This window comes from Neophocaena asiaeorientalis, unplaced genomic scaffold (assembly GCF_003031525.2).
Source record: "Neophocaena asiaeorientalis asiaeorientalis breed wild unplaced genomic scaffold, Neophocaena_asiaeorientalis_V1.1 scaffold92, whole genome shotgun sequence".
Lineage (NCBI taxonomy): Eukaryota > Metazoa > Chordata > Mammalia > Artiodactyla > Phocoenidae > Neophocaena > Neophocaena asiaeorientalis.
The window spans coordinates 6,876,253-6,888,957 of record NW_020174057.1 but is presented as its reverse complement, the minus strand read 5'-3'; the positions used below and the strand labels follow the sequence as shown (position 1 = coordinate 6,888,957).

At 35.2% G+C, this 12,705-nt stretch overlaps 1 protein-coding gene across 1 annotated transcript in view; it reads right to left on the bottom strand.

Annotated features, from left to right (window-relative positions):
- Nucleotides 1-12,705, bottom strand: part of ATP2B1 (ATPase plasma membrane Ca2+ transporting 1) — a 135,486-nt gene that overhangs the window by 34,154 nt on the left and 88,627 nt on the right. Inside the window, exons 6-11 of the mRNA XM_024754423.1 lie at nucleotides 10,052-10,192; nucleotides 7,487-7,525; nucleotides 6,580-6,741; nucleotides 4,861-5,075; nucleotides 2,216-2,458; nucleotides 546-787 (exon numbers count right to left, since the gene is read on the bottom strand). Coding sequence (XP_024610191.1) covers nucleotides 546-787; nucleotides 2,216-2,458; nucleotides 4,861-5,075; nucleotides 6,580-6,741; nucleotides 7,487-7,525; nucleotides 10,052-10,192 — 1,042 coding nt within the window. The remainder of the gene's footprint in view (nucleotides 1-545; nucleotides 788-2,215; nucleotides 2,459-4,860; nucleotides 5,076-6,579; nucleotides 6,742-7,486; nucleotides 7,526-10,051; nucleotides 10,193-12,705) is intronic.

Sequence of the window (12,705 nt, the reverse complement as noted above, 5' to 3'; positions counted from 1 at the left end):
GGACAGTACAAAAGAAAAGATTACCATTCAAAATGACAGCAGATATTTAAATACGACGCTGCAGCAGCATAAATATGATAAAACCTCACTCTGATATAAAAGGATTCTCAAGATCTAGTTTTAATGCTTTGCTGTTCTAAAAACGAATATATAATTCATTCATCACTATCTACAATGCAGTGTTGAAGACATAAACTGCAGTTTTTCTTCCCAGAAGGCTTTTATTTTTCATGATCCTACGTAACAATGGAGTCAACACGTTTAAGAACAAATATCAATGTTCACTTCATTAAACCTACCAGATTGAATGTAATGGGCTTATTTTCCCTGTAGCAAAATACTAAGAAATAAAAGAAGCTGGAGTATGAAAATGACAGAACACCCTGGGCAAAAGAGTAATACCATTAAAATATACTAAAAAAAACTCCAAGGTCCTAGCAAATGCCTGATATTCACAAAAAGAAAATAGCAACAATATTAACATAGTAGATATTTCATAAAGCAACTATAGTTAGCAATTATTCATCTAAGCATTTTCCTCTTACTTTTTCAGAATTATCTCGGAGGCACCCTTGCTGAATATTCGATAACTTCCATCTGAATTTTTCAGGACAGTACTCATGGACTTTCTAACAGAATTGAAGGTGTAGACTTTGTACAGTGCTTCTTCTGGTATTTCATTTCTAACATCCTGATAATCCCGTTTTAAATCCAAAAGAAGTCCCAACAAGGCACATTCAGTTTTATTACCAACATGACGTGGTAATCCACCCTCTTTCTCTGGTGGCTGTAAGAAAAAAAGGTTTAGAGGCTAGTATCATCTTGTTTCTCTACGACAGTTTAATTTATAATGTAAAACAGAAAGAGACATTCTAAAACAAAGTTATACAGAAATTATATAGAAAACTTCTATTAGTTTTAGCATTTCAAAGAGGGACATAGAAAAAGTAAGGTAGAAAGAAGCTCTGGAGCAAAGATGACATGGATTCCAATCTCAGCCCTGCAAGTTACTAGCTATGTGAACTTTTGGCAAATTACCCAACTGCTGTGGTCCTTGGCTTCAGCATTTGGAAAATAGGAGCTCTTATGACCCAAGAATTAAATAAGAAATGTAACTTTTAAAGTTGGTTCCTGACACATATGGGACTTAAGAAATTTTAATTCCTTTCCTTTTCTCTTGTTTTCACTGAATGTTCACATTAAATAATTCAAAATTAAATCAACTTTACTGATTTTTATGGCTTAAAATAAAAGTACAAGCATTAAAATGAAGCACTGTTGACTTAAATATATATAAAAACTTTATTTCCTTCATAGTATCCTCACAAATACCTTCTTATGTAATCATCACAACAGTATTAAGGGCAGATGTAGCCATCTTTACTTAACAATTGAAGAAAGCAGAAACTAACACACCACTGTAAAGCAATTATACTCCAATAGAGATGTTAAAAAAAAAAACAACCGAAGAAAGTAAAGCTCAGACTTTCAGCTAAGGCAAAGCTAGATCTAGAATCAAGATCTCATAACTTTCCAGTCCAATAATCCAATTCATGAAATACTAATTTTGTTTATGGTCTTCACCCACAAATCACTAGAACACATATCAGCCAAACAATTTCATGCTTTATGTTACAAATAAGACTTTTAAAACTTGCGAAGTTAAAAATATTTTATTCTAAGGTAGTACAAGTCTAGAATTACTTTATTCAGTTAGTCCCAAAAGGTTTAAGGATCACCTTATAGGTAGGATCTACTGAGAAACCAAACAGAGCATATAGCAAGCATATGTAAAACATATTATTTTAAGTTGAAATCTAGTTTCAAAATCTTCTCTAGAAATTGAGTTAACTTTCTATAGTAAGACAGACTAGTCTTTCACAAAATGAGCAAAGTAAAAATTTAAAATTAAGGACTTATTCTGGTTGTTAGGCTCAAGAGTTTCTAAACGCAGGAAATTCAAAATACAGGAGAAGAAGAAAAATACATATAAACAGAATGTATATGTTGATCAACAGATCTTACTAGTAACACAAATTGTATCAAAAGAAAAATTAAATACAGTATATGGATATATGCCTTTTAAAAACTTAACACAATTCACCTCTTCAATTTATAAATAGTAATGATAGAGCTTAAAAGCTACATAAAGTCAAATCATCACAAATTGAAAAATTAATTTTCATATATAAGTTAATTATTAAAGAAAGCTTACCAATATTTTTGATGTATAAGCACAGTTCACAGAAAGTCCTGTTACAAGGTAGGACAAAATATTTGGTGGAATAGCTTCTGGTTCAGGAATCTTTTTATAATGTTTTTCATTTATGTAAGCTTGAACAACTGTCATTCTGTTCATTGTCAATGTTCCTGTTTTATCTGAACAAATAGCTGTAGCATTTCCCATGGTTTCACAAGCATCCAGATGCCTCACTAAATTATTATCTTTCATCATTTTCTACAGTGACCAAAAAAAGGTAGTTAAGCTACATATAAAACCAATGACCTCATTATATTAAAATGATTATAAACTGCTTTAAAATCAGAACTAAAACTCCCAACTTTACATGGATACACAGTATAAAGCACCGATTTAATACTGGAAGAATTTAGTATATCTCACCTATTCAAATAAGCTAAACAGAGTACCAGCTTTCCGTGGTTTCAATCATTTCCCTACTACATAACGTAATCTAGTAAATGAATACAGATATCTGCACCCATATGCAAATCATGTTGACTATATGCCTCCAACACTTCTGTGAAGTGTCCTCAAATTACAAGAGCTATAATAATTTGTACTCTAAGTACAGAGGTGCTTACAGCCATGTAAGAGTATATAACATGTAAAGATTAAGTCTCCTTATTAAGTGGAAAACAAAACATTCTAGTATCAGTCACCAAGGAAAAAGTAGCTTATCAGTTAAATACAGAGTTTGTGGGCATGTAGCTGCCTGACTTTTTTTTTTTTCTTTTGACTCTGATAGACTGAGGTAACATAACAAAACCAGAAAGGATCATTTTTATCTTTTCCATATGTTGGTACACTTGGTCTTCTCATCCTCAGGATCACCCCTTCCTCTTATTTACAAGAAAAAGATAGTTTCTAAAAAAACCAAGAGTTTCACTGTAGCTCCAAAGAGCATTTAGGTTAAAATGCTTGATAACTGATTCTTAAAACATACCTGGAATGGGTTAAAACCTGTAAAGAGTTATTTTACAAAGTACGTTCTATGACTATTAATATGCAAGATACTGCAAGAAACTGATTCCTTGAAGAAAGAAATATGGGGAAGGAAGATTACTGTGATTTACATTAATACTGAACATTAAAATAAGGAAGTTCGGCAGTAAAGAAAATGTGTTCAGTTTTGCCAAATGCTAACAGAGGAGCCATAAGGACCACACCTCAATGAAAAGAAAAGTGACTGATAACATTTGGGCTAAAATAAACATTTAATAAAAACTTCAAGAAAAATGCTCTTATTTATTTTCTATGAAAGGACTGCAAATCAATCCTGCCTATATCTTTTTGATCAATTGAAAAATTAATATCATTAATGACTATTCAAAGTGAACTAACGACTGTATTGATAAAATGACTGATTTTACCCATGTGTCTAAAACTTATATTTACCCCAATTATTTCTAATTATTTTGAAACATCAAATAGATGATTACACTGTATTTCATTACTACTTTGAAACATTTACCATTTTACTTTTGAAATAAAAGATGTGAAATGCCTGAAAATAAACTCAAACAGTAAGCAAAAAATATTCTTATCATGACACATCTGTTGAAAATTCTTGGGAACACTGAATATAAGAGTGCTGGAGCAGAAACTATGACCAATTACTTTGTGTTGCTCTCTGTCAGCAATACTACTTAAGGAGAAATATTAATTAATATTAGAAAATTGATAAGAGCAGCATTCTTTCATCAGGTATAATTTTACATGTGAAGCCACCTTTTCCATATAAGATATAAAATTGATTAAAAAGTAGATTAATAATCTTCAAACAGAATATTCCTTTAGGTAACCAGCAGCTAGCAAAGCCACTGAAGCTCATTTTTTCGGCATTCTACTAAGAACAAGGAGGAGTTAGCTGCTGTAAATAGAGTGGTCAGAGAAGGTGACATGTGAAGAGACCTGAGTAAAGTTAGACAGCTGATGATTCAAAGGAAGGAACATATGGGTCCTGAAGTGAGACCAGGGTTGGGGTAGTTGAGAAACAGCAGGAAGGCTGGTGAGGCTGGACCAGAGGGGGAGACAGAGGTGGGAGATGAACACTAGAGGAAAGCAAAGGCCAGATGGGGCAGGGCCCTGCAGGCCATAGCAAGGAGCCTGCCTTGGATTTCATTCTGACAAGAAGCCACTGGAGGGTTTTATAAAAGGAAACAAGATGATCTGAATTATTTTTTAGAAACATGAGTCTACCATGTGAAGGCAGGACCGTGGGGTCAGGAGGGTCCAAGTGTAGAAACAAGGAGGCCTTAGACGGTTGGATTCAAGTAAACCTCTCTGCTCTTGTACCACAGGCAAATGACAAACATGCTTACTTCAATGTTATAGATTGGAAACAGGAGGGGACAGGACAACATAACTATCATATGAGGAAATTTAAGCTAGAACCTTCCCCAGCAGAGTTATGCTTAGCTTTGTGTCAAGTCTGCCATCCCAGGAATGTATAGGTCTCCATGCAGAGATCTTCAACTGGGGGGGAGGAGAAGGGAATCAATGACAGGGCTAAAGAAAACAGTGTAAATTTATGGAAATCCCCTAGTTCCAGAGCCCAAGAGAAAAGAGCAACCAGTTGTACATTTTCTACACCAGCTGAGACCTTCTTTTCTACTTACCTTGACTGAATAAGCCAGTGAGATAGTGACTGCGAGTGGAAGACCTTCTGGCACGGCTACCACTAAAACCGTAACTCCAATAATGAAGAACTTCACAAAATACTGTATGTAAATCGGTGTGCACTCAGCAAGCCACGGTCTCTTCTGAACCCAGAATGTATCAATTACAAAATATAATACGAGAATGATAACTGTGATGGCAGACATCAACAAACCTACATAAAAAGAAGGAAAATGTAATTATTAAATATTCTAGACACGATTCATTGTCAGTTACATATTAGCCACTGGAAGAATTACAACTACTTTGGTGATATTTATTTTAATTTCGCTGAGAAACTGTTACATCCTTTTTTGTGCTTAACTCATCACTTGACGTTATCAGATTTAATTTCTGCTTCCAAGTATAGTCCCGAAACCCAGGAGAAGTGGGAAAAAAGTGTTTATGATTCTTTTCTAGACTTAATTGTATCTTCAGTCTTCTACTAAAGCCGAGACAAAAATAATAAGCAATGACAAGGAAATACCAAAAGCTTAGTATAAGCTGGTGCTCTACACATTGGCAAGCTGCTTTCATGACAAAAGAGAAGTTGATAAGAACCTGACCAATGGGGAGACCTGGAATTAAATACCGAACCCCATGTTCTTGACGAAAAAAACACAAATTAGTTAATTTTTTTCATCTGTCCTTACTGCTTTATTAACTTAGCAAACCAACAGTTAATCATATATTACAAATCATTTACACCTTTCTGTTTTGTGGGATATTTAGACCCTTATAAATGAGTATTACAAAATAAGGCATGTCCACCTAATCTGGGTCTAAAAATCCAATTCAATGTCTACTAAAATACCATCACCATCTTAAATCCACCCTTTTCCCCAACACCGTATGAGTCAGTATTACCATTTGGCTACATATTATCAAAAGCAAATATTTGCTATTAGATAATAAGCTTTTTGAGGACGGAAGCAAAAGTTAACTTTTTCCAACATAGTCCTAGGGAGTAACAGAATGATGCAATGTAAGTGACTTTAACAGTGTAGTCTGATTTAGCCCACACGTGTTCTTTCATAAAGATACTATTAAAGGGCATGCTATGTTTTTAGCTAAAGCTCTGTTTTATTTCCTCTGAAGAGGAGTTCTGTTCGCAGTCGTTTTCTAGTGATGGTTGTAATGTATAACTTCAGCCTCACCGGGATGATTCATTCTAACTCTAACTAATCCATTCAATTTAAGTTAACTATAACTTTTAGAAAAACACACACCTAATTTTTTTTTTCATTGTCAGAACAAAGATAAGAAAATGTGTGGTGAAATTTCTTTTTATTAAAATATAGCTGGGTAATCTTTACGGAGTAACCTCTCTGCTAAGCCCTCTCTCTATTGCCCCCAGAAATTCAGAGAGGAGCGTGCGGGCTTGTGAATTGGGCAGCCTTAGCCGCTAATCCTAACCTGACCACTTATTTATTAGCTAGTTGACAGAGGACACGCCCTCTACACAAAATGAGTATAACAGTTCCCAAGCTGCAAAATATTATGAGGATCCACAGTAACTCAAAGGCCTAGTACATTGTAGATAAAACTGAAAATATTTTTAACTCCTCTTCCACTCACAAAGCAATGATTTCCAGTCTTAAGTGTGTCAAAGATGATTTTTAAATAGAAAGGCAGCATATTTTAAAACAAAACATCTTATTTTCTTGTATATATCATACCTGCTTTGCCAATCTGAACAGCCAGCTTTGTTAGTTTCCCTTGTAAAACAGATTTTTCCTTTTTTGGCAAATTTGCTTTCTTTTTGTCTTTTTCATCACCATCTCCACCTTCTTCACTCTTCAAAGGCTGCATTTCCATGGCTGCACCATCCTGGGCTTTTGCTACATTGAAGAGCAAATATAACTTCACTACATTTTAAAGGCACACGTAACTGTTAACATTTTCAAGCAATTTTTGGGAAAAAAAAATCAATTTCTTATAGAAACACAAAAATTTAAACATTTAGCTTCCTGTGTATGTCTGTGCCTACCCAGAGAAAATAAGACAATTAGTGACACTAGGTTTTGAAACTCTGTACCAGATTTGAGAATGTTGAGCTAGGAAATAGGGATGAGGCATAAGAAGAAATACAGGGTCCTGAAAGAGCTAAATACCAAATCATTTTTCTTCCTGTGTGTTGTGTTAGATAATGAGACTCATTCCAAACACCATAAATCCCTCCCACATAAGTTATGACCATAATGTAGAACATTATGTAGGACCACACATACAGAGAAATGCACATATGCTTACAGACTATTAAATAGCTGCAAAAAATTTACATTTTATTTCTTATGCATTTTTGCTAGCAATCATATTGTAACCAATGATAAATACTGAAATGCTTAAGTTTAAAGTTACCTACATCTGGACCTTTCTAAGCTTACTACCACAGGTCATAATTAAAGTCTTATTAACATTGTAAAGGCAGCATGAGTCAGGCACTGACAAAAGAGACATTCACCCAAGTAACAGATCGTTAATTTTCCGTATACATCCTACTTGTGGATGAATACAGTACACAAGAGATGTATTTGTGGATATAATGAGAACAAGCTAAGTGTACTTTTATCCTCCTGAATTTACCTTTGTTGCGATTCTCAATAGCTCCGTCTTGTTTCTTATCTGTAGGAACAAAATGGGAATTAAAGCTTTCCAAAAGAAATGAATACAGCCATGTTAAATTATGCAAAGGTAGCTCACATTTCTATAACAGAAATGTTACACAATGGGGGGTGTGTGTGTGTGTGTGTGTACAGATTAGAAAGCATTTGGCCCATAATGACCTTCTGGCTCTATCACTCCCTAGGTCTTAACCATGGGGGGACACTCTAAAATAATTTGGGGCATCTATACTTGGTTGATTTCTCCATAAGACTTTACTCTTTTTTATGCTGCAATACACCCAAATATGGTACAAGAGGTTTTCAAACTAAATACAGATATAAGCCTAAGAATGTGGAAAAGGGAAGGGGTAGAGGGAGGAAGGAATGTCATAGGAAGACAACAGGCACACAGGAGAACTCTGATGGGAATGAGAACCAAATTGGTATGTATGAAAGATAGGGGAGGCAAGCAAGTAAAACTAGAATATGAAGGTACAAAATAAGACAGCAAAACTACTAGTTAAGGTAATCCCCCAATTCACTTAGATTTGGAGGAAAACAGAAAGATGAGAATGTCTAATGTAAAATGTAATCAAGGAGGGAATGGGTCTATTGTTTGGAGTAGGGAGTATAATATTAAAAATGACGAAGAGGAAAGAGAACCACTCAGCCTATTCTTCTTTCAACTTCTCTATCAAGGAGACCTACCTTCAAACTGGAAAACGTGGAACAAATATGGTCAAAGAGGAACAGATGCTCAAGACAGGTGAGGAGACAGAATACCTAGGTACTCTGAATGAGCCCAACTTTGGAAAGAGACCAAACATTCACATTCCAGATTATGAAGGCAACTGAGACAGATTACCCTGGATTATATTAATATATAATATCAATTTATTCAGGGGAATTGTAAAAGAGATGGAAGTCCACAGATGGAAAAACGGTGTCTCCATTACACACACACACACATACACACACACACACACACACACACACACACACACACGCTCTCTCTCTCTCTCTCTCTCTCTCTCTCTCTCTCTCTCTCACCAAGAATCAAAAACAGCAGTCAGTTAGATGTTAATTCCTGGGAACACTCTTGACTGGATTAATAAAAATAGGTATATAAGATCTTAGAAAAAAAAGGTGCTTGTTGGAAAAGAAACTGTAGGGTCAACAGGAACAAGGTCATGATGTGAACTTCCCTTTCTTTTTTTAACAGGGTCTGTTGACTTTAGTCTCCTGTAAATTAGGATGCAACACAATATATGGTGAAGAGCACACACTTTTGAGTCAGACAAGTGGGTCTGATCTGCCACTAATTAGATCTTCGACTTGGAGCAAGTTATGCAGCCTCCATAAGCCTCAGTTTACTTGTCAGAAAAAAGATAAATAGTCTTTTCTGTATGGTTGTAAGGATTATTGAGATAACGCATATAAAGCGGTCCAGAAATGGTATCAGCACTACGCACTGGACCCTTAGGGCGGCACGTGGAGGGCTGCTGCGACGAGTGAGACAGGAAAAACCTACAGCGTGGGGCCTGCCTCCCTTGCCGGCAGCCAGAACTCTTCAAACATAGTTCTCTTTGAAATCAACATTTCACAGCTCAAGACAAAACCCAAAAACCGAACCAAAACACCTAAATATTAAAAACACTGCTGTAGATATAGCAAGCCAAGATTTTAGTAAGGCATTTATTTTATAAGATCTCAAAATACTTACGTGTGTGAGAGAAATATGGACTTACTAGCCCAAGTAAAATTAAATAAATCTAAGCAGTTAAACCACAGTAAAGTGCTATTGCCCTAAAGGGAAAAACTCTGGAGTAAAGGGTGAGGAGGGCTTTTTTAAAAAGGGGTCATACTCCGCAACTAAGTGATCCTGAGCTATTTCCCTATGTATAACAGCTTCTTATAAGATCCTTGTGGATAAACTATGGTTATCAAGTTTGCTGATAATAGATCCCTCTTGGAGGGACAGCAGATACAATGGATCAAGACTAAAATTTTAAAACCTTGATATCTAATGATGGGCTGAATATAAGAAGGCAAACACATGAGGTGTCAAAGTGAAGTATTGATCTTATGTCTAAAACCAAGTAGATAAGTACAGACTGGGAAATGCTGAGTAGTAGAAAACTTGAAAAAGATGAAAAGCTCAATGAGGCCAAAAAGTGATATGGTTGACAAGGAAAGCTCCTACTGAAGTAGCAAAAAAATAAGCAAAGGAAGTGGGAGTTTAATTCATTTTGCTGGTCAAATGACAGGGAGATTTTAAAGTATTCAAGGAGATGCTGAATACATCTGGCTATGGTAAAGCAGGATTGATATCTTCTTTCATAAAGCCCTCCTCGGACTACTAAGTCTTAAAAAAAAAATTCCCCCTCCATCAATTCTACCTCTTGAAAGTACTATGTTGGGTAACTAATTTTTGTAGAACTCTTCATTTCAAAATCTGATGAAACAGGTATTTTTTGGATGAGTTCTTACAATCTAGCTGCCGTATTTCCAAATACCAATTCTTATAGCATATTGTTATCCTTACTTTTCTTTTCCTTTTTCTTCTCATCTTTCTTCTCTTCCTCTTCACCTCCAGCTCCAAGTAAGGTAAAGATAATTCCAGTTTGAGAATTTATACCCACAGCAGTAACTACCATTCTTCCAGAGCCCTCCATTACATGAGTACCTACGACAACAGAAAATGTGTTTTTAAAATTCAACAACACATTAAAATAAAACCAAAATTCTTGTGCTTAAGGTTTTAAGTCTGTAATAAGTCATCTGAGTTCAAAGCTCACTCTACCAGTCATTTATCATGTGATACTGGGCAAACTGTAACATCTCAATTACTAGTCCATAAACGTGGATAACAGTACCTATACTCTGTAAAAATGAGACACAAATTAAGTCTGTAATTGTAAAGTGTTTGGCACATTGCCTGGAATTTTAGGGGTTCAATGAATGTTCAATATTTAAATTATAACTATTATTATTATTAGGGACAATTCACTTATAAAGAAATGTGCTTACAACAAAAAGGATCACACAGCAACAACTGACATATTCCTAAGCCAACCCCACCACCTTTCCCTAACCCAGGCTTTCATGCCAGACCACCTAGATCACTGCAACAGCAGCCTAGCTAGTTTCTGTCTTTCCAGTTCATCCTGAAATAGGTTTACCTTTCCTAAGATGTGATTTTATCATAAGCCTCTCATGACTCCAAAACTTCTGACCCTCACTGACTACTGGATAAAGTTCAAAGTCTTCACATGGAGACCAAACAACACTCCCAACTTTTTTATCCATTAGCCTAACATAAAACTCCATTACAAAAAGCTGGGGAGCAGAGATGGGAACACTGACTGAATTCTGACTGTCCCCCACAACAGTCTTGCAAGCAGCAGGCATTATTATTCTTATTTCCTAGAAACTTGCCCAATGTTACACAACTATTAAGTGACAAGGCAGATTCAATCCAGCTCTGTGAGAGCAGAGGGCATATTCTTCTTATGATAGAATGTCACTAAGGTTGCTCACAACTCTCCAACCTGTACGACCACATCTCTACATCTTTCCCTCACTCAGTAAAAGGCTTCCCACCTCTCTAATATTTTTGTGAATTTTAAGTAACTTTCAAAACTTAACTCTTTTTAATATACTCAATAAAGTCTTCTTTATAGTTATCACTTATTTATTTGATCTCCTAGTTTACAACCACCTGGAGGGCAGGGTCTGTAGCACATACTATACCATCCTGTGTACCAAAACAATGTTCAATGGTAATTTGCAAAATAAGATCGTAAAGCATATGTACTTACTCCAGTACTTAAAAATTTATATTTGGCTGTTAATTACGAAGTAATTTATCCAATATGAATTTTTTTGGCCTTTGATTTTCCTGCTTTGAAAAATCTATATTCTGACTATTTCACTAATTATTAGCTTCTTTGTCAGTAAAAATGCAAGGGAAACAAGAAATTAAATTAAGGACACTGAAACAATATTTATTGAGCGAGGATTAAATGTAAAAGACAGTTTGTTTCTTTTAACAATTCTAGCTTTCAGCAAATTTCAGTTTTTTATGTTCTGATCTTCTCGACCACAGGTAATCAAATGTTGGCAGGTAATATGCTCAGGCAAAGTAAACAGTTTTTGTTCTGGGCATATCCCTACCGCTAACTGAATAACTGCTTTTAAACATCTAAATTTAAAAAGCCAAGAACAGCAGTGAGAGATGGCATCATGAGAATAAATTTAAAAATAAATGCATTTCATGTTTTCAGTACATTTTTGGAAGAGGGAAATAAATGCAGAAAAACTTTCCCACCCGTACTGTGATAAGGAACTCCAGAAAGTTATTTCAGTCTTTTCTTAAACATGGAAAATTTATAGAGTCTTCTTGGTATACTTGGTGTGTCGGGAACCTGAGTCTACAAAAACTTACCAGCCATCTCTGTTAAAACAGAAAAGGACCAAGATTCCGTTAAAGGATGTCATTCTGAAGAGCTAAGCACCGTGTGAATAAGCCAGATGTACATCAAAGCCCATGAAGTACACATGGCAAAAAGGCAAGAGGAGACTACCTCAGTTCACCAAATACTGTGGCCTGTTCAGTCTGTGGCAGTTAGGTACGACTAGCTAGCTTCCCTCTCCTTTGGAAAAATCACACGTTTTACTTGTCTAACATTAACCACAGTTTCTTAGAAGTACGGCAAGGAATAAGTAAAATAAGTATACATTAAACTTAAATACATTATATATCCAAGATATTTCTATTTGGAATGAATTTCAAGCAGAGCAATATAAAGAAAAATTCAAATAGAGTAGGAATGTTCTTAGTAGTGCAGGATATTGAAGGTATACAAATCCCAAGATTTTTTCAAAGAAACAAAAGTCTATATTAAAATGAAACTTTCCCCCTATTTATAATGCTGTTTATAAATGTATATACATGAAATTACTCTGATTTTTAGTGGTGGGACGTTTTACATTAAGCCTTTTGGCACTTATTTACAAATCTTAAAAAGGTAATAGTTAAGCTTAAGTATGTGCCCCGAAGTTGTGATTCTAACTTAACTGACCCTTGTCACACGTTTGACTTTGGTTTCAGTAAAACCATGTCCAACCAATTAGAATATAAAGTTCACAGAGAAGTGAAAAAGTATAGCTGCCAAGTTATTAAATATTTAAATAAGC